This window comes from Rhinatrema bivittatum, chromosome 9 (genome assembly GCF_901001135.1).
Source record: "Rhinatrema bivittatum chromosome 9, aRhiBiv1.1, whole genome shotgun sequence".
NCBI classification, from domain to species: domain Eukaryota; kingdom Metazoa; phylum Chordata; class Amphibia; order Gymnophiona; family Rhinatrematidae; genus Rhinatrema; species Rhinatrema bivittatum.
In genome coordinates this window covers 24,354,087-24,380,069 of record NC_042623.1, presented here as the reverse complement: position 1 = coordinate 24,380,069, position 25,983 = coordinate 24,354,087, and the positions used below count along the sequence as shown (strand labels likewise).

At 45.0% G+C, this 25,983-nt stretch overlaps 1 protein-coding gene across 3 annotated transcripts in view; it reads right to left on the bottom strand.

Moving 5' to 3' along the window:
• LOC115099191 (putative cation exchanger C521.04c) overlaps positions 1-23,635 on the bottom strand; it is a 104,017-nt gene extending 80,382 nt beyond the window's left edge. For all 3 annotated transcript variants that reach the window (XM_029616620.1, XM_029616621.1, XM_029616622.1), the window contains exons 1-3: positions 23,461-23,635; positions 8,510-8,659; positions 7,466-7,596 (exon numbers count right to left, since the gene is read on the bottom strand). In XM_029616620.1, the coding sequence (XP_029472480.1) occupies positions 7,466-7,596; positions 8,510-8,659; positions 23,461-23,590 (411 nt within the window). In that variant the 5' untranslated portion in view covers positions 23,591-23,635. The remainder of the gene's footprint in view (positions 1-7,465; positions 7,597-8,509; positions 8,660-23,460) is intronic.
• Between the last annotated feature and the right edge of the window lie 2,348 nt (positions 23,636-25,983).

The following is a 25,983-nucleotide window of genomic DNA, read 5'->3' as shown; positions in this document are numbered from 1 at the left end:
ATAAAAATAATTCAGGCACTGCCACCTGAAGTCCCTCAGTGATGACTTGTACCCAGGCAAAGATGTTCAATCCAACAAACCCAAATAACTCTGGGCGAGCAGAAACTCAACTTTGGAGCACCCTAAAACTAGGACTCCTTGTCTCAAAACAAAGATTATACAAATTGGCAACTAAGGCATAACCAATGTTCAACCTTACAGGCCGATACAGTACAGTGCGCTCCAGTGGCTCCAGGAAAATTATAGGCCAAACTCTTAGCTAATCTATTTTGCAAAGAGGCTAAAACCTGAGGAACCTCTACATGCAATGGCTGCAGCTTGCTCTGCAAACACCATGACTCAAAACACTCTGCAAACCCAGATATAAGCCAGAGATGTGGAAGGCCTCCTTGCCTGAAGCAAAGCCGTAATTTACCAGCTCTAAGTATCCTTTCAAGTGAAGACATCGCCTTTCAAAAGCCAAGAGAGTCTAGACAAAAGCGATCTGCCTGGTCTGAAGAGATGGGCTCCTACTGTACAACTCGTGCAGATGGGTCAAACGAATGGGACTGCACTGTGAGATGAACCAGATTTGCAAACCACAGCCAGTGCAGCCACTCTGGTGCCATGAGAATCATCTTGCCTGGATAATGTTAGATATAATGCAATACTAGACTTGAGGCCATTGGGGGGGGGGGGGGGGGGGGGGGTGTAGCAGCTCCGTTGGCCAGGCTCGGACAAGGGCATTGATGCCCTTGGAGCCGTCTTCCCTCCGGCAGCTGTAAAACTGAACTGTCTTTGTATTTCCTGGAACTGACATGAGGTCTACCTGCAATCTGCCCCATCGTACCTGTATAAGGGCAAAGGTCTCTGCTGACAACTTCCTCTCCCCCAGATCCAGCTGTTGTCTGCTGAGATAGTCCACCTGAACATGGTCTACTCTGGCCACATGCAATGCCATCACTTCTGCGAGATGCTTCTCCACCAAGTAAACAATTTCTGCACCACCAGACTTCATTCCACCTTGATTAATGAATACCACCATCATTGCACTGTATGTTCTTGAATGAACAGAAGAAAGGTGAGAAAGGCTTTACAAACTGTTCTAGTCTCCAATTAGTTGATCGACCAGGATGCCTCCTCTGGTGACCACTGACTTTGGGCAGCTTTCCCTTGACAAAATCTGCCCCCAAATTCTGAGGCTGGCATCTGTGGTCACCAGTCCGGTACCGCCAGGTCCATCCCTTTCTCCAAATTGGAATGAGACAGCCACCATGAGACTGGACCTAGCATCCCTCTAAAGTGGTAAAGGAAATAAATTCCTCAGAGATCAGATTCCAATAGGATAAAATTGCCCTCTGAAGGGGGTCATATGTGAGCAAAAGTCCATGGAACTAACTCCAGCACAAACACCATAGAACCCAGGACCTGCAAATAGTCCCAGACTCTGGGAACTGAAAGTTGTAGAAGCCAAAGCACCTGAACCTGCAATGTTATCACCCTCTCCATGGTCAGAAACACCTTCCTGACCTGGGTATCAAACTGAGCTCCCAGATACTCCGGACAACTGGGATGGCTCTAAGTGACTCTTCGCCAGATTTGCCCAGAGTGCAGCAGTTGCATGACTTGTCGAACCGAATGACAACCCTACACTTCCGACTTTGCCCTGATGAGCCATTCAGCCACATAAGAGCATACCAGGATTCCTTCCCTCCTGAGTGCCGCCACTGCCACCATTACCTTCGTGAAAATCTACAATGCTGTCACCTGAAACTGGAAATGCTCCTCTAGCACCATGTACCTTAGGAATCCCTGATGATAGGCTCTTATGGGAATTGGATTTGACGGAGGCCTATCTCCACATGACGCCAGAAACTCCCCCTTCTGCATTGCCACTATCACAGTCCACATCTCCATCTGAAAGTGCAGCACCTGGGAGCATTACGTTGACCTTCTGAAGAGGGATGGGTAGAAGAGTCCCCTCTTTCTTGGGAACCACAAAATACACAGAGTCCCTTCCGGTTCCCCCTCAGGAGCAGGGGATGGGGGAACAATTACATGCAGGTGCTGTAACCACTGTGAAGTGTCCTGTTGCATCTCCCTAGCCAAATGGGAGGCGGTAGGAGAGATCACAATTTTTTTTGCCTACTTAGGGAAGCCTAAGGCATAGCTGTCTCTAACCACTTCACAAACCTGACATGATCCTGGTTCATGCCTTGTAAGACAGGGACAGCCAGGGGATTACCTTCTGATATTGCAGCTGAGAGCCTCTGGCCGTTCCATCAGGGTCCTGTGCTAATAGGACTTATGCAGCATGCCTGTGTGGCACGCCCCTTCTGACAATTTTCTCCCTTTGTCAATATGGGGGGGGGGGGGGGGGGGGAGGAGAAAAGAAAAAGGGAAAGTTTTTTGGGTTTTTTGGGGGGGTTTTAACTCCCCAAACACTACCCATAACTGGACCTTTAGATCAACATTTTACAAGATAAACTGCTCAGAGGGAGAAAAGGGAAGTAGAAGAAACTGGAATTTCAGGTGAGCTTTCTCCAAGTATGGGTGGTAGGAATCCTCCCCCTGCACCTCATTTGGAATCACCTGGGGGTTTGGTGATATCAGGGACCCCTTCCAATGTAGGCTCAATGGACTTGGTGCCTCAGCCTTCTCACGTTGACTGTTTTGTATCAACATTTACTAGCACTCCAATTGCTTTCGGTCATGATTTGGTTGCTTTGACTAATACACATCATATGGAAAATGAAAATTTTGGTACGAGGGTCCCAATTCCTAAACTAGTTGCTCTGTCTCTAGAGAACAAGTTACAACTACCAGGTGAGCCAGAAGAACCAGAGAATGTAACTTTAAGAGGTATTTGGAGAGTAGTCTTGGACTGAGACTGCCTTATCTCAAACTGTGTCTCAGTTATGCAATTACTCTATAAAAAGTCTCAAATAAGCTTTCGGACTTGGAACACAGAGTAACTGCAACAGAGGGGGCAAATGGCTATCACTAATCAGACCACTAATAATATTCAAACATAGCTTATTTCTACATAATAGAATTGAGCAGTTAGACAATGTTATGAGACATAAAAATTTAAGGTTTGCGAATTTTCCAAAAACAAGACTGTCATATTTCCTAAACAATTCTATAGATAAGTGAAGCTTTACATAACTCAATTTCTTTATCATGAGCGATTATCTAAACATTATATACCTGAATTTAAATGTATGCAGGGTCCTGAGGGGGGCTTTGATAATTTAGTCTTAAATAATAGTCTTGATGTGTTGGATTTTGTAGGTTTCGTGGACCCTTGGCCTGAAGTAGGGGTTGACATTACCTGAGGAGTTGACACCCTCAGGTCCCCACAGTCAGGAGGTGAGGTAGACTGGAGGCATGAGCGACTGGACCACGGCTGTAGCCCGGGAGAGAGGAGGTGTAGACGAACCACCCTCGTCACAACCATGTGATTGCTGGCGCCTGCATAGCAGCAGTACTGCGGGGAGCCCCGAGGTGCAGGGAAGGAGAGAGAGAGTCAGTCCAACTTAATCACAATGCTGGGAAGGATTGTAGAGATGATATACCAGAGAAGGTTCACTGATGTAGAGACTCGCTAGGCAGGCCCTGAGGAACAGGCAGCACGTAGACAGATTCTCTGGTAACATGACACTGAGACTACCCTGAGGAGCAGGGAAGCGTAGAGACAGGATCTCTGGTGTAGCAATGCTGGCGCTACCCAGAGGAGTGGGGGAGTGTAGAGACTGATCTCTGGAGAAGCAATGCAGAGACTGCCCTAAGGAGTGGGAAGTGTGGAGGCAGGCCTCCAGGAAAGGAAGCACCGAGCAGGGCCCCCAAGCAGGTTCCCAGAGTTCAAGTCCAACCAGAGAGAGCAGAGGTCCGAGTCCAACCAGAGATCCGAGGCAGGAACCGCATGTCCGGAGAACAGGAAACATGCACCAGAGGAGCTCAGGGAACTCGTTGTCAAGTCGGTTAGCGTAGACCAAATGAGATGCTTAAGTATCACAGGCTAGTGATGTTATCAGCTGGGGACGACCCTGGAGTTCCCACCATTGGCCCTTCAAAGGCAGGACAGGTGCACACCGAAGGAGGCCCGGAGTCGGAGCACGGGTCGGTGGCATCCCAGCCACGAGTAGACCAGCAGTGGAGGGCCAGGCATGAGTTGGGTTGGCCGTGGATGGTATTCATAACATGATGTATCAGTTTCTTCAGGACTCCCAGGATATTATATCTAGAAGAGCTACCTTGTTGGTTACTTTTCTAACAGATATGGATAAGGATTTAATCTTTAAATCTGTGGAATTTTGTGGTCAAAAGGTTTTTGTCTACCCAGATGTCTCCTGTGAAACACAGCTTCATAGAAAACTATTCCTCTCTTATAAACAGTGTATGATTTCTCTTGGGGCTACTTTTTTCCTTAAATTTCCTTCCAAGTGCTTAGTAACTTACCAAGGGACGTCGTATGTGTTCCTTGATCCTGCTCATTTGGAGACCTTTTTGAATGATAAATCCTCAATGGTTACTGTAGAACAAGTTACTTAGCAGGGTATAGTAGTCATTGTAATATTTATTTTTATATTTTTATATTTCACTTTTTGGCACTTCAACGTGTACAAAGCAGATTACATTCAGGTATTATAGGTATTTCCCTATCCTCACAGGGCTTACAATCTAATATTTAGCTGCAATGGTCGATTTTCCTTTTTCTCCCCCCCCCCCCCCCCAAGAAGTAGGCTAGAATTCTGGTTATATTACTAGTAAATCCTATTAAGACTAATTCCTGCTGTTATAACTCCTTATTAATGTTCAGAATATACCTTTTGTTGTTTATTCATGTATATTATAAATCATCATAAGAACATGCCATCCTGGGTCAGACCAAGGGTCCATCAAGCCCAGCATCCTGCTTCCAACAGTGGCCAATCCAGGCTATAAGAACCTGGCAAGTACCCAAAAACTAAGTCTATCCCATGCTACTGCTGCTAGTAATAGCAGTGGCTATTTTCTAAGTCAATTAATTAATAGCAGGTAATGGACTTCTCCTCCAAGAACTTATCCAATCCTTTTTTAAACACAGCTATACTAACTGAACTAACCACATCATCTGGCAACAAATTCCAGAGTTTGTGTGTTGAGTGAAAAAGAACTTTATCAGATTAGTTTTAAATGTGCCACATGCTAACTTCTTGGAGTGCTCCCGAGTCTATTATCTGAAAGAGTAAATAACTGATTCACATCTACCCATTCTAGACCTCTCATGATTTTAAACACCTCTTATCATATCCCCCCTCAGCCATCTCTTCTCAAAGCTGGAAAGTCCTAACCTCTTTAGCCTTTCCTCATAGGGGAGCTGCTCCTTTCCCCTTATTTTGGTTGCCCTTCTCTGTACCTTCTCCAAAGATTAAAAAAAGGAGGACAGCCTCCCTGACTTCCAGAGAGGAGGGGCCCAGCTTGCCTTCATTGGCCAACCTTACCTCCTCTAGCACCCTGGCCAGCACCTTCATGGAAAGGCCTACACTACCCCTGAAATTGCTGCTGCCTACCCAAGCCTTGCTTCTGTGCTGTAGGCAAAGCACTTCTGCTGGATCAAAATCTCCTTGTGTCCCAAAAACAAGTGCATGAAGGAAAGGTTGTATCATCCTTGAGGCAGTTTGAGTCAAAGGGAAACAAGTTACCCATCAGCTGTTCCAGATCCTCACCGAACAGCTTTCCTTTAAAGGGGAGGTTACCGCTGTGCTTTAGACCACATATCCGCTGACCAATTCTGCAACCACAGGAGTCTATGCTGCCACTGCAGAAACCATATTTCTGGCAGAAGACCAGACCAGGTTGTACAGGGCATCTGCCACAGAGGTCACTCTTGCCTCCAAGCAGACAGCTTGAGCAGTCTCGTTGGTCAGACGGACACTTTGTCTCTTCTGCACCCAGCACAAGCAGGCTCTCTCTCTGCATCAAGCTCCCACAGACCTCTGTACAAAGGCTCAAAGCAGAACATCCAAATTCCGATCCTGGATATTCTTCAGAGTGGCAGAACCTATCATAGGGATGCTTGTCTTTTTGGTCACTGACACATCTACCTTGGGAAGCTTCCAACACACCAAGGTCTGCTCTGCAAGGGATATGGTTTAACCATAGCTCTGGCTACCTTTAGGCCTGCCTCGGGAGATTCCCACTCCCGATCCACCAACTTCTTCACTTTATTTGGTAAAGGAAAGGCCTTAGGCGGTCCCAGAAGTCCATCCAAGACCGGGTTCACTAACTCATTGTCAGAATCCTCAACTCATCCAAATCCTGAACATCGCAGCTGTTTGAATATTTAACAAATCCTGATGGTTGACCATTGTTCAACAGCTGGACATGTGTGTTTAGATTTTCAGGGTTGTGTTCTGTAACAAGTGGAGGAGATCAGGAAGCCCTTTTCCACAACAGCTTGTCTAGATCTTCACTTTGCCAACCAGAGGGAATAAATGGAGAGGTGGTATGCTAGCCTAGGGCAAGACTTCCATTTCACTATAAAATTCAGGTTTATCAGTAAGAGTACTCTCTCTGGATTTACTGTGGCTGGAGGATGGGAATTTCAGCCATGAGTCAGGATGTTGAAAAAACCAATGGGAAGGCGTGTCTTGGGACTACAACCCTGGGTTGGTTACCACTGGAAGAAGGGTACATTTAAGTGAAGTGTTGGGCTTACTTAGAGGTAAACTCCTGAAAGAAGCAAGCCACCGAGCTATGGTTATAATGTGTCCATGGAAGGTACCCACAGTTCCTTGATGCAGAACAATTTAAAAATACACGAGTAGTGTTAGGATGAGTACTGTTCCTCTATTTGTGGCATTAAAAACAGAAAACATTGCTAAAGTTAATCCTGAGAGTTTGGTGCTTACAGACTGGTTGATCACCAGATATCCTTTACATACCCCATTAGGATTTACAGGTTAATGTTGTCTCTGGATGTTAAGGCTTTTTTCCTATAGTCCTTCTTTATGGTAATATATACATCAGGTCTCACAACTGCTTGTTTTCTTTTCTTGTTTTTTCTTAATGTGTGTTTAATATTTCTGTGACAATGTAATTTGTTCTGTTCTCTTATTTCAAAGTGTCTACAAGAATATCTTATCTGAAAAATTATTCTAATAAAAAAAAAGAAAAAAAAGTTTAAGTGACCATTGGACCTACGATTATGCAACGGAACAGATTAGGCTATTGCTAAGAGCCACTTGGTTTCCTATTTACAAAGTCATAGGTGTGGCATCCCTGCAGGATACACACAAATTAATTTTGAATTTTCTGGGATGGAATCTAGTTTCAACATGGCCATATCCAGCACGGGTTCAGTTCTGTCTCCCCAGCTAAACATGGTCACATTCACTTCTATGGGAGGTAGGGGGGGCATTGTAACCCAGCTGCACCTTCTCCCCCCAGCCTGCATTATCCTCTTATCTAGACAGCGATCACTGCCCCAGCGGTGGCAGACCTTGTAGTTGTTGGAAAGCTTGTGAGCCTCCACCTCATTCTCTGCAGTGAGAGTAGTCTTCGTCAGGCAGCCTTCGCAAATGGGTGCCTCTTCAGAGTTGTGCGGGCAATGGGTGGGGGTTGATGAAGTCACTGTGGGATAAGCACAAAATAAAAAGCAGATCATGCGACACACGTGTGTAGCTGCTCGCTGTTACTCAATGGTGGGCTCAGAGCAGAAGCTTTCCAAAAGCTCAAAATGTCATTGTCTCAAGAGAAATTTCTTTTTTTTGTTTTGAGAAAAAAAAAAAAAAAAAAGAGCAGGATCTTAACTAACCACTGACTTATCTTCAGGAATTTTGTAGGACCCGGTAATCGTTTAGCTCCCTCATATCACCCCCAGACGGCATCCCTAAGTAATTACATGTCACCACACTTAATAGGCTGGAGGGGGAACATTGTCTCAGCACTGCTCTCCTGCCAGCAGGGGTCCTGCTATACTTCCCATGAAAGGGGGGCCGCCCCAAGGACATCACACCAGGGCTGGCACATCCCAACAGGCGAGCTAGGCAGTCACCTAGGGCGCCAGCCAGAAGCAGCCATGTGGGGCGTGAGTAGCACCCATCCTGCTTGCGGCTGAGAGAAGCAGAGACTTGGCAGGCTGCAAGAAGCGCCTGTGTGTTGGATTGTGTATGTACAAGAGAGCAAACGTGTTAGCGAGAGAGAGGGAGACAAGGAACCTAAGTGTGTGTAAGAGAGGGGGCCTGTGAGTGAATGAGGTCAGCGATGGGGCTGGAGCCAGAGATGGAGTGGGCACAAGGCAGAAGGGTCGCCCAGGGTGCCTAATACCCTTGCACCGGCCCTGCATCATGCCCAGACCACCCCTAAGCAAATAGCTCAAGTCAAAGGTCATACTACAGCATCAAAATCAGAGCCACAAGACCATTTCAGAACACCCCATTTTGGCTCTGAAGTCTCATGCCTAAGGAAATAGGAATGTAAAGTTTTTGAAGGCTCCCGACAGGTCTTTTCACCCAGGCCTGCTCTGGGTTCCCTTCTCACTGACCTGGCAGCAGCCTGGGCACCAGTAAGCTGTGCTGATGGGACCCTGAATGCATGTCCAGATCGGTGGGTAGATTTATAGTACAGTGTCTGTCGCATAGTGACCCCCTCCGATGATAAGCCTCAGCTCGGTGCTCAAACTCCTTGGGAAAATCTGCAAGAAACAGAATTGTGAAATATAAAATGGAAAAACCCCAAAAAACAGGTTCATATCCAGGGCATTCTGAGCTCATAAAAGCAGAGGAGCAATGGTATATTATATTCATCAACAAGGGGAAAAAAAAAAAAAGCAAGCCGCCTCGGTCTTATCTGATGAGTTGAAGAACAAATACACCCTCCGTGTCCTGTTGCATTGTCGAGCTGCAGCTTAAAATAAGAAGGGCAACTTTAGGTAGTATACAATAGGGATGTGAATCGTTTTAGGACGATTAAAATTATCGTCCGATAATTTTAATATCGTCTTAAACCGTTATGGAACACAATACAATACAGATTCTAACGATTTATCGTTATAAATCGTTAGAATCGTGAGCCGGCACACTAAAACCCCCTAAAACCCACCCCCGACCCTTTAAATTAAATCCCCCACCCTCCCGAACCCCCCCCAAATAACTTAAATAACCTGCGGGTCCAGCGGCGGTCCGGAACGGCAGCGGTCCGGAACGGGCTCCTGCTCCTGCATCTTGTCGTCTTCGGCCGGCGCCATTTTCCAAAATGGCGCCGAAAAATGGCGGCGGCCATAGACGAAAAAGATTGGACGGCAGGAGGTCCTTCCGGACCCCCGCTGGACTTTTGGCAAGTCTCGTGGGGGTCAGGAGGCCCCCCACAAGCTGGCCAAAAGTTCCTGGAGGTCCAGCGGGGGTCAGGGAGCGATTTCCCGCCGCGAATCGTTTTCGTACGGAAAATGGCGCCGGCAGGAGATCGACTGCAGGAGGTTGTTCAGCGAGGGTTCCGGCACCTCGCTGAACGACCTCCTGCAGTCGATCTCCTGCCGGCGCCATTTTCCGTACGAAAACGATTCGCGGCGGGAAATCGCTCCCTGACCCCCGCTGGACCTCCAGGAACTTTTGGCCAGCTTGTGGGGGGCCTCCTGACCCCCACGAGACTTGCCAAAAGTCCAGCGGGGGTCCGGAAGGACCTCCTGCCGTCCAATCTTTTTCGTCTATGGCCGCCGCCATTTTTCGGCACCATTTTGGAAAATGGCGCCGGCCGAAGACGACAAGATGCAGGAGCAGGAGCCCGTTCCGGACCGCTGCCGTTCCGGACCGCCGCTGGACCCGCAGGTTATTTAAGTTATTTGGGGGGGGTTCGGGAGGGTGGGGGATTTAATTTAAAGGGTCGGGGGTGGGTTTTAGGGGGTTTTAATGTGCCGGTTTTTCGATTTTTTAACGATTTTTCACGATTTTTCACGATATTTTACCCCCCCAAACGGCAACAATACGATTCCCTCCCCCTCCCAGCCGAAATCGATCGTTAAGACGATCGAGGACACGATTCACATCCCTAGTATACAAGATGCGACAGAGCAACCCCAAGGGTCAACCTACCAGTGCAATATTTCAATTCTTCTGGGAACTGGTCCATGAAAGAAGACTTGGCAGACCAGCAGCATCTTGCGGTCATAAGCTGTCGAGTCTAAACCTTTAAGGAGAGCCACCATTTCTGATTCTAAGTCAATCTGAAAAACCTCTGATCCATTTACCTATACGAGCACTTCAGGCTTTCCCCATATGTATTTTTCAAAATTTTAATCAAATATCCCACTTTTTCACACTTAAAAAAACCCCAAACAAAACACATTTTATTTGTTCAGATTTAAAAAAAGTCACCTCTTTCCAAAAGGAGCTCTAGGCAGCATAAAAAACAGCCAGCATACAAATTGTAATAAAATATCAGCAAAATAGCACAGAAACAAAAAAATAGAACAGCAGAACAAAAGCACAAGTGTTGCAGTTTCCTCTGTTTTTAAACTATGGTGTAAATATTTATTCACACAAACCCCACAAGCTACCTAAAATGTCAGTGTGCCTCAGTTTTATTTTATACCACACACTTCTGTCGATAACTGGCAGGCATGCATGCTCTCCTCCCTCAGTTGCTCTCTTCATTGTACGAGTGTTTTTATCCAGAAACAAAAATACCAGAGTTGAAAGTGGCACTCCATGCGACTTAAAATTTGCTGATAAGAAAGCAAATGCAGCCTGCCCCCCATTACTACAGGTTACTGGGGAGAAGGATCCTGAAGCAAAAGAAACCCTCTGTGCTGGAGCTATTCCACTTTTCTGTACAAAGAGCTGGAAACTAAAGGATGAGAAGTGGCAAAAGCCGATGTAAAACCAAATGCAGCCTTACCTCGATCGCTAGAATGAAACCATATTGGAGAGCTGAAGACTTGAGCTCAGCAGAAGGGATAAAAATTAATCCAGGCAGTGTTTGAACAGTGTGGTCACTTCTGCCCTGGGAGTTTGCTGGACCATAGAAGCACGCTTGCTTACCATAAATTGTATTCTCTGTAGAAAGCAGGCTTAACCATGCCATGTGGTGTGACATGCGACAGCGCCAGACTTCTCTCTAGCTCCAAAGAGCTTCAATCCTACCATGGAGCCCCCATGCAAGTATTGCCTCTCTAGCTTCTTCAGTTCACTCGTTCTTCTGATAGGTAGTCGACTCTTCAGGGTGGCAGGCAGGTATTAAGCGTGGCTAGCTCATCAGTTTCGCCGAGGACAAGCAGGGTGGTAATCCTCACACATGGGAGACGCCATCAGATGGAGCCAGATACGAAAAACTTATGTCAAAGTGTCTAGAACTTTGACTAGGTACACTAAGCATGCCCTCTACCATGCAGCCACACAGGGTTCCTCCTTCACGTTCCCGCAGAGCTGTGAGCCTCATGGTTTGAATAAGCTCCAAAATCTTGGCTTTTGCCTAGTGGAAAACTTGCTAGCGTTTTTCCACGCTTTTTGCTCTTCGTTCCATTGCCGGGTCCCTCTCACTGAGGCCTGTAGTCCCCCATCCAGCCATCCCATGCCAGCTTTTAACAGAGGATGCCAGGCACAAAATGCTTGAGATCCTTCAGTTCATGGAACCTCTTAAGGAGATCGTGGTGGTCCTGGTACACGAGATCCTTAAGAAGTTGCTGCTGAGGATTTGGGAATACCCCCTCACAGTGCCTCCCTGTTAAAGAAGGTGGATGGAGTTTGTCATCCAGAAGGCTACTGAATTCAATAAGCCAGCTGCCTCACCAGTTGAATCCAACCTCAAGAGCCAAGCAGTCTCTGACCCAATTCCTTGGCACCCCAGGGGAATGACAACAGAGCAATAAATGCTCTTGGGAGGAAGGTGTTCCAAGGTGCCATGCTTATTGCCCACATCGCTGCCTACCAGCTCTACATGGGCCAAAACTCATGGGACATCTGGCAGCAGGTGGCTGAGCAGCTGCCTCAACAGCAGTAAGACACTCATGTCATTGGTGCACAAAGGGTCTGGAGTGCGGGAAACACGAGGTCTGCGTGACCTATGATGTTTGAGATAGCATTGAGAGTCTCTGCAGTGGGAATCTGAACCTGCAGAATGGCATGGCTACAGGCCTCTGATCTCCGACTAGAGGTACAGAACAACTCGCTGTCATGTCCTGTACCAGAGTGAATCTCTTTGCAGACAGGATGAAGGATGCTGTGGCCCAACTTCGGGACCATCAGGAAACTCTCCAAACAGCTCTCCACCAGTACTCCAGATCCATCCTCCTCCTCCAGAGACTGTCGAGGCTGGGGCCAAGGAAGTCTTTCAAAGGAAGTTCTAGCCTCCACATCCTCGCTCCCTTCACAATCATAGGCAGCAGAGAGCTACCAAGCCCCAGCAGACTCCTCAGCCAAACCTGGGGACGGAGTTTTGACTAGGCCACAGGGAGTGTAAGCCAGTCACCCGTACCCAGGGTAATGGACCCTCTGGCCAGGGGCAGGCTGTGGTTATTTGCGAACCAGTGGCTGTGTTTAACCTCTGACCAGTGGGTTCTTTCCATCATCCGCAGAGGTACCAATTGAACCTATTGTGTGTCCTGCCAAATTGCCCTCCTTGCCCATATTGGGGGCTGGTAGCACATTAGTAAGTACTACTAACAGAGCTTTCCTCCCTCTTAATAGCCAGAGGGATCGAGCCCGAACCACCAAGGCAAAGAGTGGGGATTCTACTCCAGGTACTTCATCATGCCAAAGAGAACAGGAGGACTCCATCCCATCTCAGATGATCTGTAACCAAGATTAGGAGTTTGACATGTACACGTGTAAATCCTATATAATGTCTTACCACCAGTAAAATCATTAGAGAGCTTAATACCGTTTGTGTATCTTGTGTGGCGTTCTGACTTGTTATATTATGGGTACCAAGGTTTAGGGATAACTGCACACAGCAACAACTACTACCGTTAAGAGAAATATGGGCGTAGCCTGCACAGATTGGTAGTTACTACCTTAAGCTTGCTTGGCAGATTGGATGGACCATTTGGTCCTTTGCGGCCATCATTTCTAACTTTCTATGTTTATTTGTAGCATTTAATGAAAAAAAAAAAAAAAAAACAAACAACTCTCCACTTTGCTCTAAGTGTCTATGCATTGATCCACAATATTATGACCAAAGATTTTGCATTTTTTGGGATTAAAAAAAAAAATGGATCAGCCTCAGGATTGGACTATAGTGCTGTATCACAGTGGACTGATTTGAGCCTACCGTCTGAAGATGGCTGGGGTTGGGTGTGTCAGGAGAGGCAATCAGCCCTAGGGAAGGCAGCTAACACTGTTATGGCACCATCTGCCAACAAACATTGCTGAGCCATCACATCAGATGTCCGTGTGATCTATGACAAGGACATCAAGACGTGCGACAGTATGAGTCAGTTATGGTGAGGAAATAAATGCACAGGTTTTGGGGGCATTGTGTGTACAGATATAGTAGAGAACATAAGTAATTCAGGGTTTCTGTGCATAAAATGAGATTCATAAACATCTTTGTGCTAAGCATTTTCTTTGCACACTTTTTTTTTTATTTCAGTGCATTAGTATACTATTAGCTTACTGCAGTAAGTGTGCTGAGTTTCAGTGCACAGTTCTAACACTTAGTTAATTACATCGGCCTTCTAGACAGCTGCCAAAACTAGTAAGTCTGATACCTGAACATGGGGGTCTATTAGGTTTGCACTGCTGAACAGCACCCAGCCACCAGGAACTGGTCAGTCTCTAGGGGGCTGCAGCCTGCCTCCAGAAACCCAGCCACCCTACAGGTTCACTAGGTTGCACCCCCTTTATCTGCTCTTTGGTTCTTTTCACCTCTCCCCTTGTCTCTACTCTCAGGAGTAGGTGGGTTCTTTGCAATACTGCAGCCTGCCAACCCTGATATAGGGTAAGAACAAAAAGGCCCACCTGATCTGCCCAAAATCACTCCCGGTGAAATGCCACAGACCCTAGCTGATCACAGCACCAAAGTGCATACTGTCCCAGCTGTAGGTGCCCACCCCAGAGAGCTTAAGCTGGAAATTCAACTCCTTCCTAACTCAGACATTGAATTCCACACTGAACCCAACAGATAACATTGGCCACCAGAAATGTGAGCTTACTCCACCTCATATGCAGAAGTTAAATCTTCCAGTGTAACTTCTGAGGCAGGCACCAGTCACAGGTTTTCTGACTTTTCCTGAATAGCTGGATGCTACATGCACAGTGTGTATTGTTCAGCTGTTGGTGCAATGCTATTTGGGAAGGCATGGCAAATAATCAATGCATAATCTCTTGGGAGGGCACCTACAGCTAGCGAAAAAGTGGAAGTGCTCCGAGGCAGGCACCCACAGCTAAACAGTATGCCAAAGCTGGCATGCACAGCGCCAGCATACTGTCCAGCTGTAGGTGCACACCCTGAAGGCTTGTGCTGTGATGTGTTTGCCTGAGTCTGAGACCAATATGGAGAATGATTGACCCAGAATCCTCTGCCGCCTTGGCCTGCTTGCAATTCTGGCCACGTGAACCCTAAATGCCCTATTGAGCCAGACCTGAAGAAGTTCCAGAAGACATCCTGCAGCAGCCGGAGCTGCCTAAAACTTGTGATGGAGGGTCATAGGGCCACAATCTCAGGCTAAAATTTCAATTACAGCGGCACCTGAAGAAACAGAGCCTAAGCCATGAAGATTTCCCTGAGGGTGAAAAAAATGACAGGACAAAGGACCAAGAGAAAACTAATGCAATACCTGGCAAGTAGGCCCCAGTTTGGGAAGGGGATCAGAGTAACATAAGTCTAATTCATCTTCTTTTTGACATGAGAAACTGTGTATGTGATACTCCCATAGGTTCATGCAATTTAGGGACCTTTGAGATTGCCAGTTTCATCTATAAAAGAAGAAATAGCTGATGTATAGAGTGAGACAGAAAATAGTACTTCTCAGGAGCATTTCACCATAGAACTGCTGCGACTCTGTACCTCCCAAGGATACCTGTATTACTAACTGATGTGCAATAAAAAAAAAAGTTAATATTTGTTTCTACAAATTTTGGTGTCTGTGGAGAAGCGCCTTAAGCGCATTTGGCGCTTAACAGCGGGAAACTTAATTCCTGGGTCAGAGCTGGAGCAAAAACTTGCATTTCTGGTGGCCGAAGTTATTCTGTTTGCTCTGCCCTGGGTGGGAGAAGTAGCTCGAGACGAGTACACTGGCCACTAAACGTGAATTCAGTTTTACTCCCGCTCTGACCCAGGAGTTAAAATTTCCAGTGTTCAGAACATGTGCCTTTATTTAAAAATAAATATATGCCAACTATAGTAGGCTCGAGAGAATGGAAAATGAGAACAGACTAGTAAACTTGAGGATACCTAATTTTCCGAAAACGAAAGGACAGTCACCACGAGATCTGTTTAAAAGTTATCTTAAGAATATTCTGAAATTCCCAGAGGAGGGGTTACCTGCTTTATCCAAAATATATTATCTACCGAGGGCTAAAGAAAAGAAGCCAGAAAATCCTTAACAGTAAGGAGGGAAAGAAGAATCTTTAAATATTTTTACACTGCTTGAAATTACTTTAATACAATAATTGAAACAAGGGAAACTGTTAGTTTCTTTTTTTATTTATATCAGAAAGAGATGCTGTTTTGAGAAATTTACTCAGAAACCAAGATCATGTATTTCACGTTTATAGAATCTGGATCTATCCAGATGTAACAAAAGTTACCCAGGAAAAGAGGGAGATTTCTACAAATGAGATCTGAAGCCATAAATAGGGGTGCAAAATTTATACTATGTTTCCCACGTAGATGTGTATTAATATATCGTGAAACTAGGCATATTTTCTTAGACCCCGCACAGTTACGTGTATATTTGGATTCACATTCCTGAAATTATGTCCCAGGAAATGGTAATAATGTAATGCTCAGGAATTATACTCCTAAGGGTGTGATATTTAGTTAGAAATTATATTTCCTTTTCTGTAACTGCGCATTCGATATTTGACTCCCTATTTCCTATGAAAATATGTTGCAATAATTATTTTGAGTGTTAATTAAGGATATTAACATTATCTGTGACCTAATTAGTTCTGTATATTTGGTTAAAATTCAATAAAAATAAAATTAAAAAAAATATATATATTTATATGCCATGTTATCCAAGCCCTAAGCAGGTCACAGATATACATACATAATAAACATGAATAAGACAGATATATTGAGGTGTTCAAAATATCAAGTACAGCATGGATTATAAAAAAAAAAAAAAAAAGAAGAAGATACTCAGATCAGTCTAAATACTTCTGCAAAAAGAAAGCAGCCTTCAGCTGTTTCCTGAAAGTTTCTGCACATGCTTCTTTCCTTATTAATAATTGCAGGATCCTGACCCATAAAGCAGGTGCCATGGTAGCAAACCTTCTTTCAGAGAAAAATTCAGCCTTGAGAGTCTGGATCAGGGACATCCGGCAGGCTCTGGTGGGGCGATACACCTTCAAAATTGAGCTAATACAAAGCGGAATATCATAGAAACATAGAAATGACAGCAGAAGAAGACCAAACGGCCCATCCAGTCTGCCCAGCAAGCTTCACACATTTTTTCTCTCATACTTATCTGTTTCTTTTAGCTCTTGGTTCTATTTCCCTTCCTCCCCCACCATTAATGTAGAGAGCAGTGATGGAGCTGCATCCAAGTGAAATATCTAGCTTGATTAGTTAGGGGGTAGTAGGGGTAGTAACCGCCGCAATAAGCAAGCTACACCCATGCTTATTTGTTTTAACCCAGACTATGTTATACAGCCCTTATTGGTTGTTTTTCTTCTCCCCTGCCGTTGAAGCAGAGAGCTATGCTGGATATGCATCGAAAGTGAAGTATCAGGCACATTTGGTTTGGGGTAGTAACCGCCGTAACAAGCCAGCTACTCCCGGCTTTGTGAGTGCAAATCCTTTTTTCCACATTTCCTCTTGCTGTTGAAGCTTAGAGTGATGTTGGAGTCACAGTAACCATGTGTATGTTTATTGAATAAGGGTATTGTGTCCAGGCAGTAGCCATCATTCTGGCGAGTCACCCACTCTTCATTGGCGGCCTCTTGACTTTATGGATCCACAGTGTTTATCCCACGCCCCTTTGAAGTCCTTCACAGTTCTGGTCTTCACCACTTCCTCCGGAAGGGCATTCCAGGCATCCACCACCCTCTCCGTGAAGAAATACTTCCTGACATTGGTTCTGAATCTTCCTCCCTGGAGCTTCAAATCGTGACCCCTGGTTCTGCTGATTTTTTTCTTATGGTAAAGGTTTGTCGTTGCCTTTGGATCATTAAAACCTTTCAAGTATCTGAAAGTCTATATCATATCTCCTCTGCTCCTCCTTTCCTCCAGGGTGTACATATTTAGATTCTTCAAGCTCTCCTCGTACGTCATCCGATGAAGATCCTCCACCTTCCTGGTCGCCCTTCTCTGTACCGCTTTCCATCTTGTCTTTGTCTTTTTGTAGATACGGTCTCCAGAACTGAACACAGTACTCCAGGTGAGGCCTCACCAAGGACCTGTACAAGGGAATAATCACTTCCCTTTTCTTACTTGATATTCCTCTCTCTATGCAGCCCAGCATTCTTCTGGCTTTTGCTATCGCCTTGTCGCATTGTTTCGCAGACTTCATATCATTAGACACTATCACCCCAAGGTCCCTCTCCTGCTCCGTGCACATCAGCCTTTCCCCCCCCATCGAATACAGTTCATTCGGATTTCCACTCCCCATATGCATGACTTTGCACTTCTTGGCATTGAATCTCAGCTGCCATATCTTCGACCACTCTTCCAGTTTCCTTAGATCCCGTCTCATTCTCTCCACTCCTTCCGGCGTGTCCACTCTGTTGCAGATCTTAGTGTCATCCGCAAAAAGACAAACCTTACCTTCTATCCCGTCCACAACGTCGCTCACAAAGATATTGAACAGGACCGGTCCCAACACCGATCCTTGCGGTACCCCACTTAAAACCGCTCTCTCTTCAGAGAAGGTTCCATTTACCATCACACATTGTCTTCTGTCCGTCAACCAATTTGCAATCCAGGTCACCACCTCGGCACTCACTCCTAAGCTTCTCGTTTTATTCACCAGTCTCCTGTGCGGAACCGTATCAAAAGCTTTGCTGAAATCCAAGTATATGATATTGAGTGCTCTTCCTTGATCCAATTCCTTGGTTACCCAGTCAAAAAAGTCAATCAGATTTGTTTGACAGGATCTTCCCCTGGTGAATCCATGTTGCCTCTGGTCCATCAATTCTCCAGACTGTAGATAGTTCACTATTCTCTCTTTCATCATCCAAAGCCTCGTGAATCAACATCAGTATCTTAAACTGACCCCTCCATGCAACTAGAAGCTAACTTAGTGTATGGGGTACTGGCGTAATATGATCACAGCACTATTGGTATTCTGGCCACAGAATTCTGTACCACTTGTAAAGCTTTAATGGCATAATGGGGACAGCCTAGATGAACAGAATTACAATAGACCAGGCCCATCAGGACTAGGACCTGGCATATTGTTCTAAAACCAGAGGCCTCAAGTTGAGATTTGATCTTCCTCAGAACACAAAGTTGGAAGAGATCTTTGAACATTGATTTTATAATCAAACTTGAAAGCAAATCCAGGGACTGGAATAACCCTCAAGTTTCTAACTTACAGGCCAATACAGAACGGTGCGCTCAGTCGAGTGCACTATTAGCCCCCGTTTGGCCGCGTGTTTTTTGACGCGCTATTACCCCTTATACAGCGAGGAGTAATAGCGCGTGGAAAACACATGGCCAACCCCCCCCCCTGAAACTAATAGCGCTCATCACATGCAAATGCATGTTGATGAGCTTATTAGGTAGTCACCCGCAATACAGAAAGCAAAGGCAGGAGTTAAGGCACCGGGCAAGTATACAGAAAAGCAGAAAACTGCTTTTCTGTACACCCTCCAATTTAATATCATAGCGATATTAAGTCTGAGGCCCCCAAAATTAAAAAAAAACCTGCCTGCGGGTTGGAAAATGGATGCTCAATTTTGCCGGCGTCCATGTTCCAAACCCGTGGCTGTCAGCAGGTTAGACAACAGACACCGGTAAAATTAAGCATCGGCTGTCAGACCCGCTGACAGCCACCTCCTTATTAGCGCGGGTCCCAATTTAAATACTGAATCGTGCGCCCAGGAGAGGTGCCGCTGGCTCCCCCGCGGAGTTTACTGAATGGGCCCGTTAGTCAGCAATGGGTATGGTCACCCCTTCAAATTAAACAGCAACAGCAAAAGGTGATGATCCACTACTTAACTTGATAAGATTTAATTTAGTGAGGAAAAGCCATTGTTTAAAGCACACAAATTAAAGAGACGTGATGTTAATATGAGAATTAACAGGGGTGAAGACTGTAGGTCATCTGCATACAATTAATGATTGAAGGATGCAGCTCAAGACCTCGGGCCACCTGCCCCGTAATACACCACCCCCAGCATTGCAGGGAATAGGTAATACCTTCTTTAGGATGGGATTTGCATGCACCTCTGCTAATTTTAGCATTGGCTTTTACTCCCATTTTAGCATGCATTTTTTTTCCCACATTAAAACCCCTATTAAATACCAGGGTTAACTTACTGTGGAAAAATGCACAGCAGCAGGAGTAAAGCCTTGAGCTATCAGTGCGCCTCACCCCCACCCCACCAAACCCGTCCCGGTTTCCGTACGCCTGTAACAAAGAGCGCCAAACCCCATTTTGTGCGAGATGCTCGCATTCAGAGAGCATCCCAGCTTATTTTAAACAGCATACGGCTCCCCAGCCTGCCAGTGACAAAAGGGTGCAAATATGGGGACCGGAACGAATCCTGCAGCACTATGGAGGAATTTCTCCAAATTAGACCAAACAGTGAATCAGCACATCATGCTCAAAAGGCCACCTCTGGTCCCTGCGCCACTCCGACAGGCAAAGAACAGAGCAATAGTATGGAAAAATAAGATAGCCAAGTTTGGGTATTCCATGTATCCCCCCTGCCTCTCCAATTTAAAAAAGGAACCTGGCTGCCACGTTGGCCCTTGGATACACAGAAATGAATGAAAAGACAGCATTAGGCTTTTTTTTTTTAATTTAAAAATACGTTTTAAATAGGCTGCTTGCTTAGTTTGGGGAAGGAACCACCATCCTCCTACCATCCCTTTACCCCACTTATTTATCTTAGATATCAGGTGCTCTGATCCCTTCCGTACCAAGCTGATGAAAGAAGCACAGCTCACAAAACGGGTTCCACAAACCCCAGCCGCCTGCCTGTCCGGGCACGGACCAGCACAAGCACGATCTCACTTCCAGAAGCGTGGCAGAGGCCAGGCCACGTTCACATGCACCGCAGCCTATGGGACCCTGGCACCACCCCACAACACCCAAGGGGTTATAACGAGTTGTGAACTTCAGCGGAATCAAGAAGAAATCAAATATTACGGAAAGCCTTCGAAGGGGAGGGACTGAAAGCTTAAGATAGCAGAAAGACAGAGCCAAACCTTTGCGCCCACCGTGCCACATCCCAGACTTCTGATCAAGAGTGCGCAGCAACGGCTCCAATTTGTTTATATAATGCCAGAAAAGAAAAAAAAAAAAAGCTGGTACATGACGATATACAAAGGCCAAGAAAAAAAATGATAATGTTTACCTACAACAGAAAGTAGCAGTAACTACAAACAGCCTGTCACAAGGGCCTGTAGCAGTCCCGGCAGGTGGCTGCTGAAAGCCACTGTACTGGCTCGGTTGCTTAGCTCTGTAGCTGCCTACTGTAGGTTTGGAGGGATGGTGAGGGAGGGAGGCACCGTTGGCTCTGGCAGCCAGATAACTATTGTGTACACAAAATAATGACATTTCACAGACTGCTGGGCCCACGGCTCTGGGTTTGTATCAGATGTTGGGGGAGGAACCAGTTCTGTGGTTTGATGACCCCTTTCCAGTTCTTAGTGCCCCTGCGTTGGGGCACTCCATCTTATCGTGCCTCTTATTTCTCCCTACACCTTCCTTCTCACCTGCTACGGTCTTCACAACAAGAATGTCTAGTGCTGCCTTCTATTCAAAACATTCGTTCTGAAAGTTCTAGAGCTATTTTCTTTTCTTATTTGTTTACCTCTCAACATTCATCTGGAGAGAGTTCATAAAGTTTAGGAAAGCACTTAAGTCTTACTTGTTTGTACGAGCTTTCCAACATTTGAGTTAATACCTGAACTCACTTATGCATGTCTTCTCAAATTTTGGCCCGATTCTCTGCTTTTCTGGTTATATTTTGTTCTTTTGATTTGTTTTACTCATTTTATTTTTCTCTTATGTATCTTGACCGGACTTTTGGTTGTTTTTTTTAATGTGTTTTATGATACATCTTTACTAGTATTAAACTGTTAGTTCTACTAATTGTTTATACATCACTTTGTTTTACATTTATAATAACTGCAATTAATCAAGTAATAACAAATATACATAAATCACAGATGAGCTAGAGTCTGATCAGAGAGAGAGAACGTTAAGAATTTTTAAAGCTAAAAATTAAAAAAAAAAAAAAAAGGAGAAAATGAGGTTTTAGCAGAAAGTGTGCATCACTTAAAAATGCTATGGGGACTGGCATGAACACAGTTCTTGTCCCCCGTGATCAGAGATGGATTTGAATTCATCCCCAAATGTTAAAGCTTAATGATTAGTCAAATCCCACCGACCAAGATGGCAAGATGTTCTTGCTTTATCTGTCTTCAGTCGGATTACTGCTTTCTCTCCCAATGCATGCAAACCCTTTTAGCCTCAGGTACAAACTTAGATTGCAAGCCCTCTGGGGACAGAGAAATAACTACAGTACTTGAATGTAATCTGCTTTGAATATAAAAATCAGAAAAATACATTTTTAAAGGCAGCTTTGAGATAGCAATGATGTGAATTGTTGAGGGTGCACATTATCCATGTGATTGGGTTGTTTTTGTTTTTAACTACTTGCAGACATCACCTTGTGATAACTTTCTTAAAAAGGTAGTGTATACAGAGTTGTGAAATGAAAGGCCTTGTGCTGTCCCCAAACGTTATCCTCTGGTCTTCACCCAGAAATGGATCCCTACAAAACCTTTTCCCCACAAGAAATGAAAGTGCGCTGGCAAAGCTGGGGCTGGAAGATGGGAGTGGAATAAGAGTTTATAGGCCCCTTTAGGCACTGTACAGGCAGGCAGTTTAAGTTGTCTCTTACTATTTAGAGGCTTCATATCATATCCAGTTTTACCAGTGTACCAGGAGGACGTTCGGCAACTGCAAATTCTTAAGAGCTATGAAGTTGCCAAAGCATCTTCTCCACAACTGCCTTCTGTATTACCTCTGGCACGGCTCTGCGGGTCTGAGGTTTCTGCAACGTGTTAGAGAGCAAATGCCTCCAGTGGTAGCTACCTTTTAACATCGAAAGCAACCAAATGAACCACAGCATTGAAACTAAAATGCCTTTAGTAAGGACCAAAAGGTATATCCTCTTCCTGAACGCGCGAGAACCTGCAATAAATTCAGGCAATGTTCATTTCTGCCTAGATCAAACAGCTGATACCTGATCTTATACACTCACCCACTCATTAGCAAAGCAGGGGCAGGGTTCTTAAGAAAATATCTTAGAAGAATCTCAACACTAGAGTTTTTTTTTAAATAAAAAGTATAAAGCTGTCTGATGCTTAACCTTTTGAGGAAAGGAAGAGAATCCTGTTCTAGTAAAAAGTATTTCATCCAACCATCAAGGAACCATCTCCCCCAATAAATTAAGTCTTTCAAGCTGAAGTGACAAAATACCAAATACCTAGAATTAGCAGGTTGGTGGATGCCACGTCAGCAGGATTTAAATTTCAGTCAAGACTTAACCCTGGACCATTTATAAAACTGGTCCAGCACCCTCGAAATAGTACGTTGACAGAAAAGGGTCCTTAAAAGAAAGCATAGGAGAACCCCCTGCTCACCAGGTGCCTTGCAGCGCTGGACTGCAGAAGACTCTACCCAGGCAAACCTTCTCGCATACTGTAAACGCCATATAAATACAAGGATCAAACAGATTCCTCCTGATTAAAAAAAGGATCTCCAATAATGGCAGCGCAACTATTCAGTTAGAGACTAGGACCCCAGAAGTTTTGTAAAACACAAACAAACAAGGAAGAACCAAATCAGATGAGGTGGGAAGAAATACAAGCTGCTCCTATGGACCCACTATCTAGGATTGCTCCGGAGAGAGTAAAGTTTAACTTTGAGAGAAGGCAGACTACTGTACTCTATAAAGAACAAAAGTAAGTTCTTCTACAAAACAGTTATAAGCGACCAGTTTGCGGCACACAGCAACAGGAAAATGTAACGCGCTGGCCAGGCGCGTCTCTGGAGAAAGAGACAGAGGAGGGAAACCCCTCCGGAGAGCCCGCAGGGGCCGAAGAGGAGCCCGGGTCCGCGGGGGCGGGGCGCGCAGGTAACGGGCGAGCTCTCACCGAACGCGTCGTGCGTGAACCTCCTGCGGCGGGTGTACTCGGCCTCGGCGGACATGGCGGCTGCGGAGCGCAGGAGCCGACCGCTGCCCTCCAGGTCACTCAGGTCAGACTCGGAACCGCAGAAGCCCATCAAACCCCGGCATACGTTGACGCCTCCCACTTACTAAGCCAGGGACGTTTATAAAAGGCCGCGCCTGCGCTGGTTCCCGCGCAGGAGCATGCCGGGACTTGTAGTTCTAGCGTCCAAGACAGGCTTACCCGCTTTTCTCCCTTACACCAAAACTAAGGGGCCTATTCACCAAACGTTTTCTCCCATTTTCTATCTATAGGGAAAAATACATTTAACTATAAAAAGGGAGACTATAAAATTGGGAAATTTGTTCATACCTCCTGCAAGGTTAAAAACTTGCAGGAGGTATGAACACTATTTACAATTATTATCTTTGAGGTCCAGACAAAATGTATTCAGTGCATTAAAAAGTGACAAAGGAAAAGCAAATGACTGTCTGCATGGTTTAATAGTGAGGTGAAAAATGCAATTCAAGGGAAAGGGACATCATTCAAAAAATGGAAAGTGGATCCAATTGAAGAAAATAGGGAAGGGCATAAGCATGGCCCATTAAGTGCATAAAAATAATTATATAGGCTAAAAGAGAATTTGAAAAGAAGCTTGCCATAAAGGCAAAAACAATTAATAAAAAAGTTATCAAGTACATTTGACACAAAAAACCCTGTAAGGGAGTCAGTTGGACTGCTATTGATCAAGGGGGTAACAAGGAAATAGCAGAAAAGCTAAATGAATTATTTGCCTCTATCTTTTCCTAGAAGGATACTGGGGTCATACCTACACCAGAAACATTTTTTGATGGTGATTACTCAGATGGAATCAATGTGAAACTGGAAGACCTAGTAACAGATTAACAGACTAAAGAATAACAAATCACTGGGTCTGGATGGTAATCACCCAAGAGTTCTGAAGGAACTAAAAAATGAAATTGCAGACTTGTTTCTGGTGATTTGCAACCTATCGTTTAAAACAGCCATGGTACCAGAAGACTGGAGGGTGGCCACTGTGATGCCAGTTTTTAAAAAGGGCAACATGGGTAATCCGGGAAATTATAGACCAGTGAGCCTGATGTCTGTGCCAGGTGAAATGGTCAAAGCTATTCTTAAAAACACAATTGCTGAGAGACATGGTCCAGTGGGCTGGAGCTGCAATGCCGCCATGGGGTCCCATCCCCGCAGTGGCAAAGCGGAGGGCCTCAGAAGCAACACCGCCACAGGATCCCATCCCTGCGATGACGAAGAGGAGGGCCAGAGCTGCAATGCCTTCGCGGGCTCCCTTCCCATCCCTGCGACGGCGGAAGTAGGACTTTGGCTGTGCTAATGAAAAGGCCCTGTGTGTGTGTGTGGATGAGAATGGCAGCCTGAATGCATGTAAGTGGGTGAGAATGGGAGCCTGGGTGTGTATCTATGTGTACATAAGAATGGAGAGAATGTGAGCTTGTAGGGGAGAAGGGCATATGAGAGGGAGAGCGTGTGTGTGTGAGGGAATCTGTGAGAGAAAGCGGGTGTGTGTGAGGGAGGAAGGGAAGAAGACAGTAGGAGAAGAGAGACACTGAAAAGGAATTAGGAAATGAGCGACAGGGGAACAATGGGGAAAAAAAGGACCGGGACCAATTGAATTGAAAAATACAAAGATCAGACAAAAAGATAAAAAATAAAATATTTTGAGATTTTAGCAATTGGAATATGCCATCTTTGGGAATGTGCATTTCTTACATTTCTGTATTTTGCTCTTTCTTCAGTATTCCACTGTTCTGAGTCTAGTTTCTCAGGTTTTCTATTTTGATTTTGTTTGCGTGTTTCTGTTTTTAATTTGTAGTCTCTTATTTCTATATCAGTTAAGGGTCAGTCTCTGTTTTGCCTGTGTGTGTGTATGTGTGTGACTGAAGTGCAGTATATCTGCTCGCATGTAGTTTTTCTGTAGCAGTCCAGCTTGTTCTGTTACTCCAGCAGGTGATGTATTAATGTTCTAGGGCCTGGTGTAGTATTTGCATTGAAGCTGTTATTGAGTCCTGAGAGTCAGTGCTGTGACTGTATGGTATGGCAAGGTTCTAGATGTCTCTTTCTTTGCAGGAGTTTGTGTTACTTCACAAAATAGCAGTGGAGGTATATGTTTTGCTGAGGTGACACCAGAATTTGAATTTTTTTTTCATGTTAGTTGTAATGTGAATTGTCCTAGCTCTGCTCTGCACCTGTTCTGATGATTAATGATATTTTATTGTAGTTATGATGATTTCTGGCTTTCTGCAAAGACAATTCATGAAAGAATACATTCATTTTTGTTTTATTACATAATTGATGGCTTTGTGTTTTCTTTGCTTTTTACATGATATACTTGTGCATTTATAAACTCTAATAAATATAAATTAATACAGATTAATAAAGAAGTTTTAATTCTAGTGAGTGCTTGAAATAATTGAGGTAAAGTGTTTTAAAGTTTCAAGCATACTGACTTTT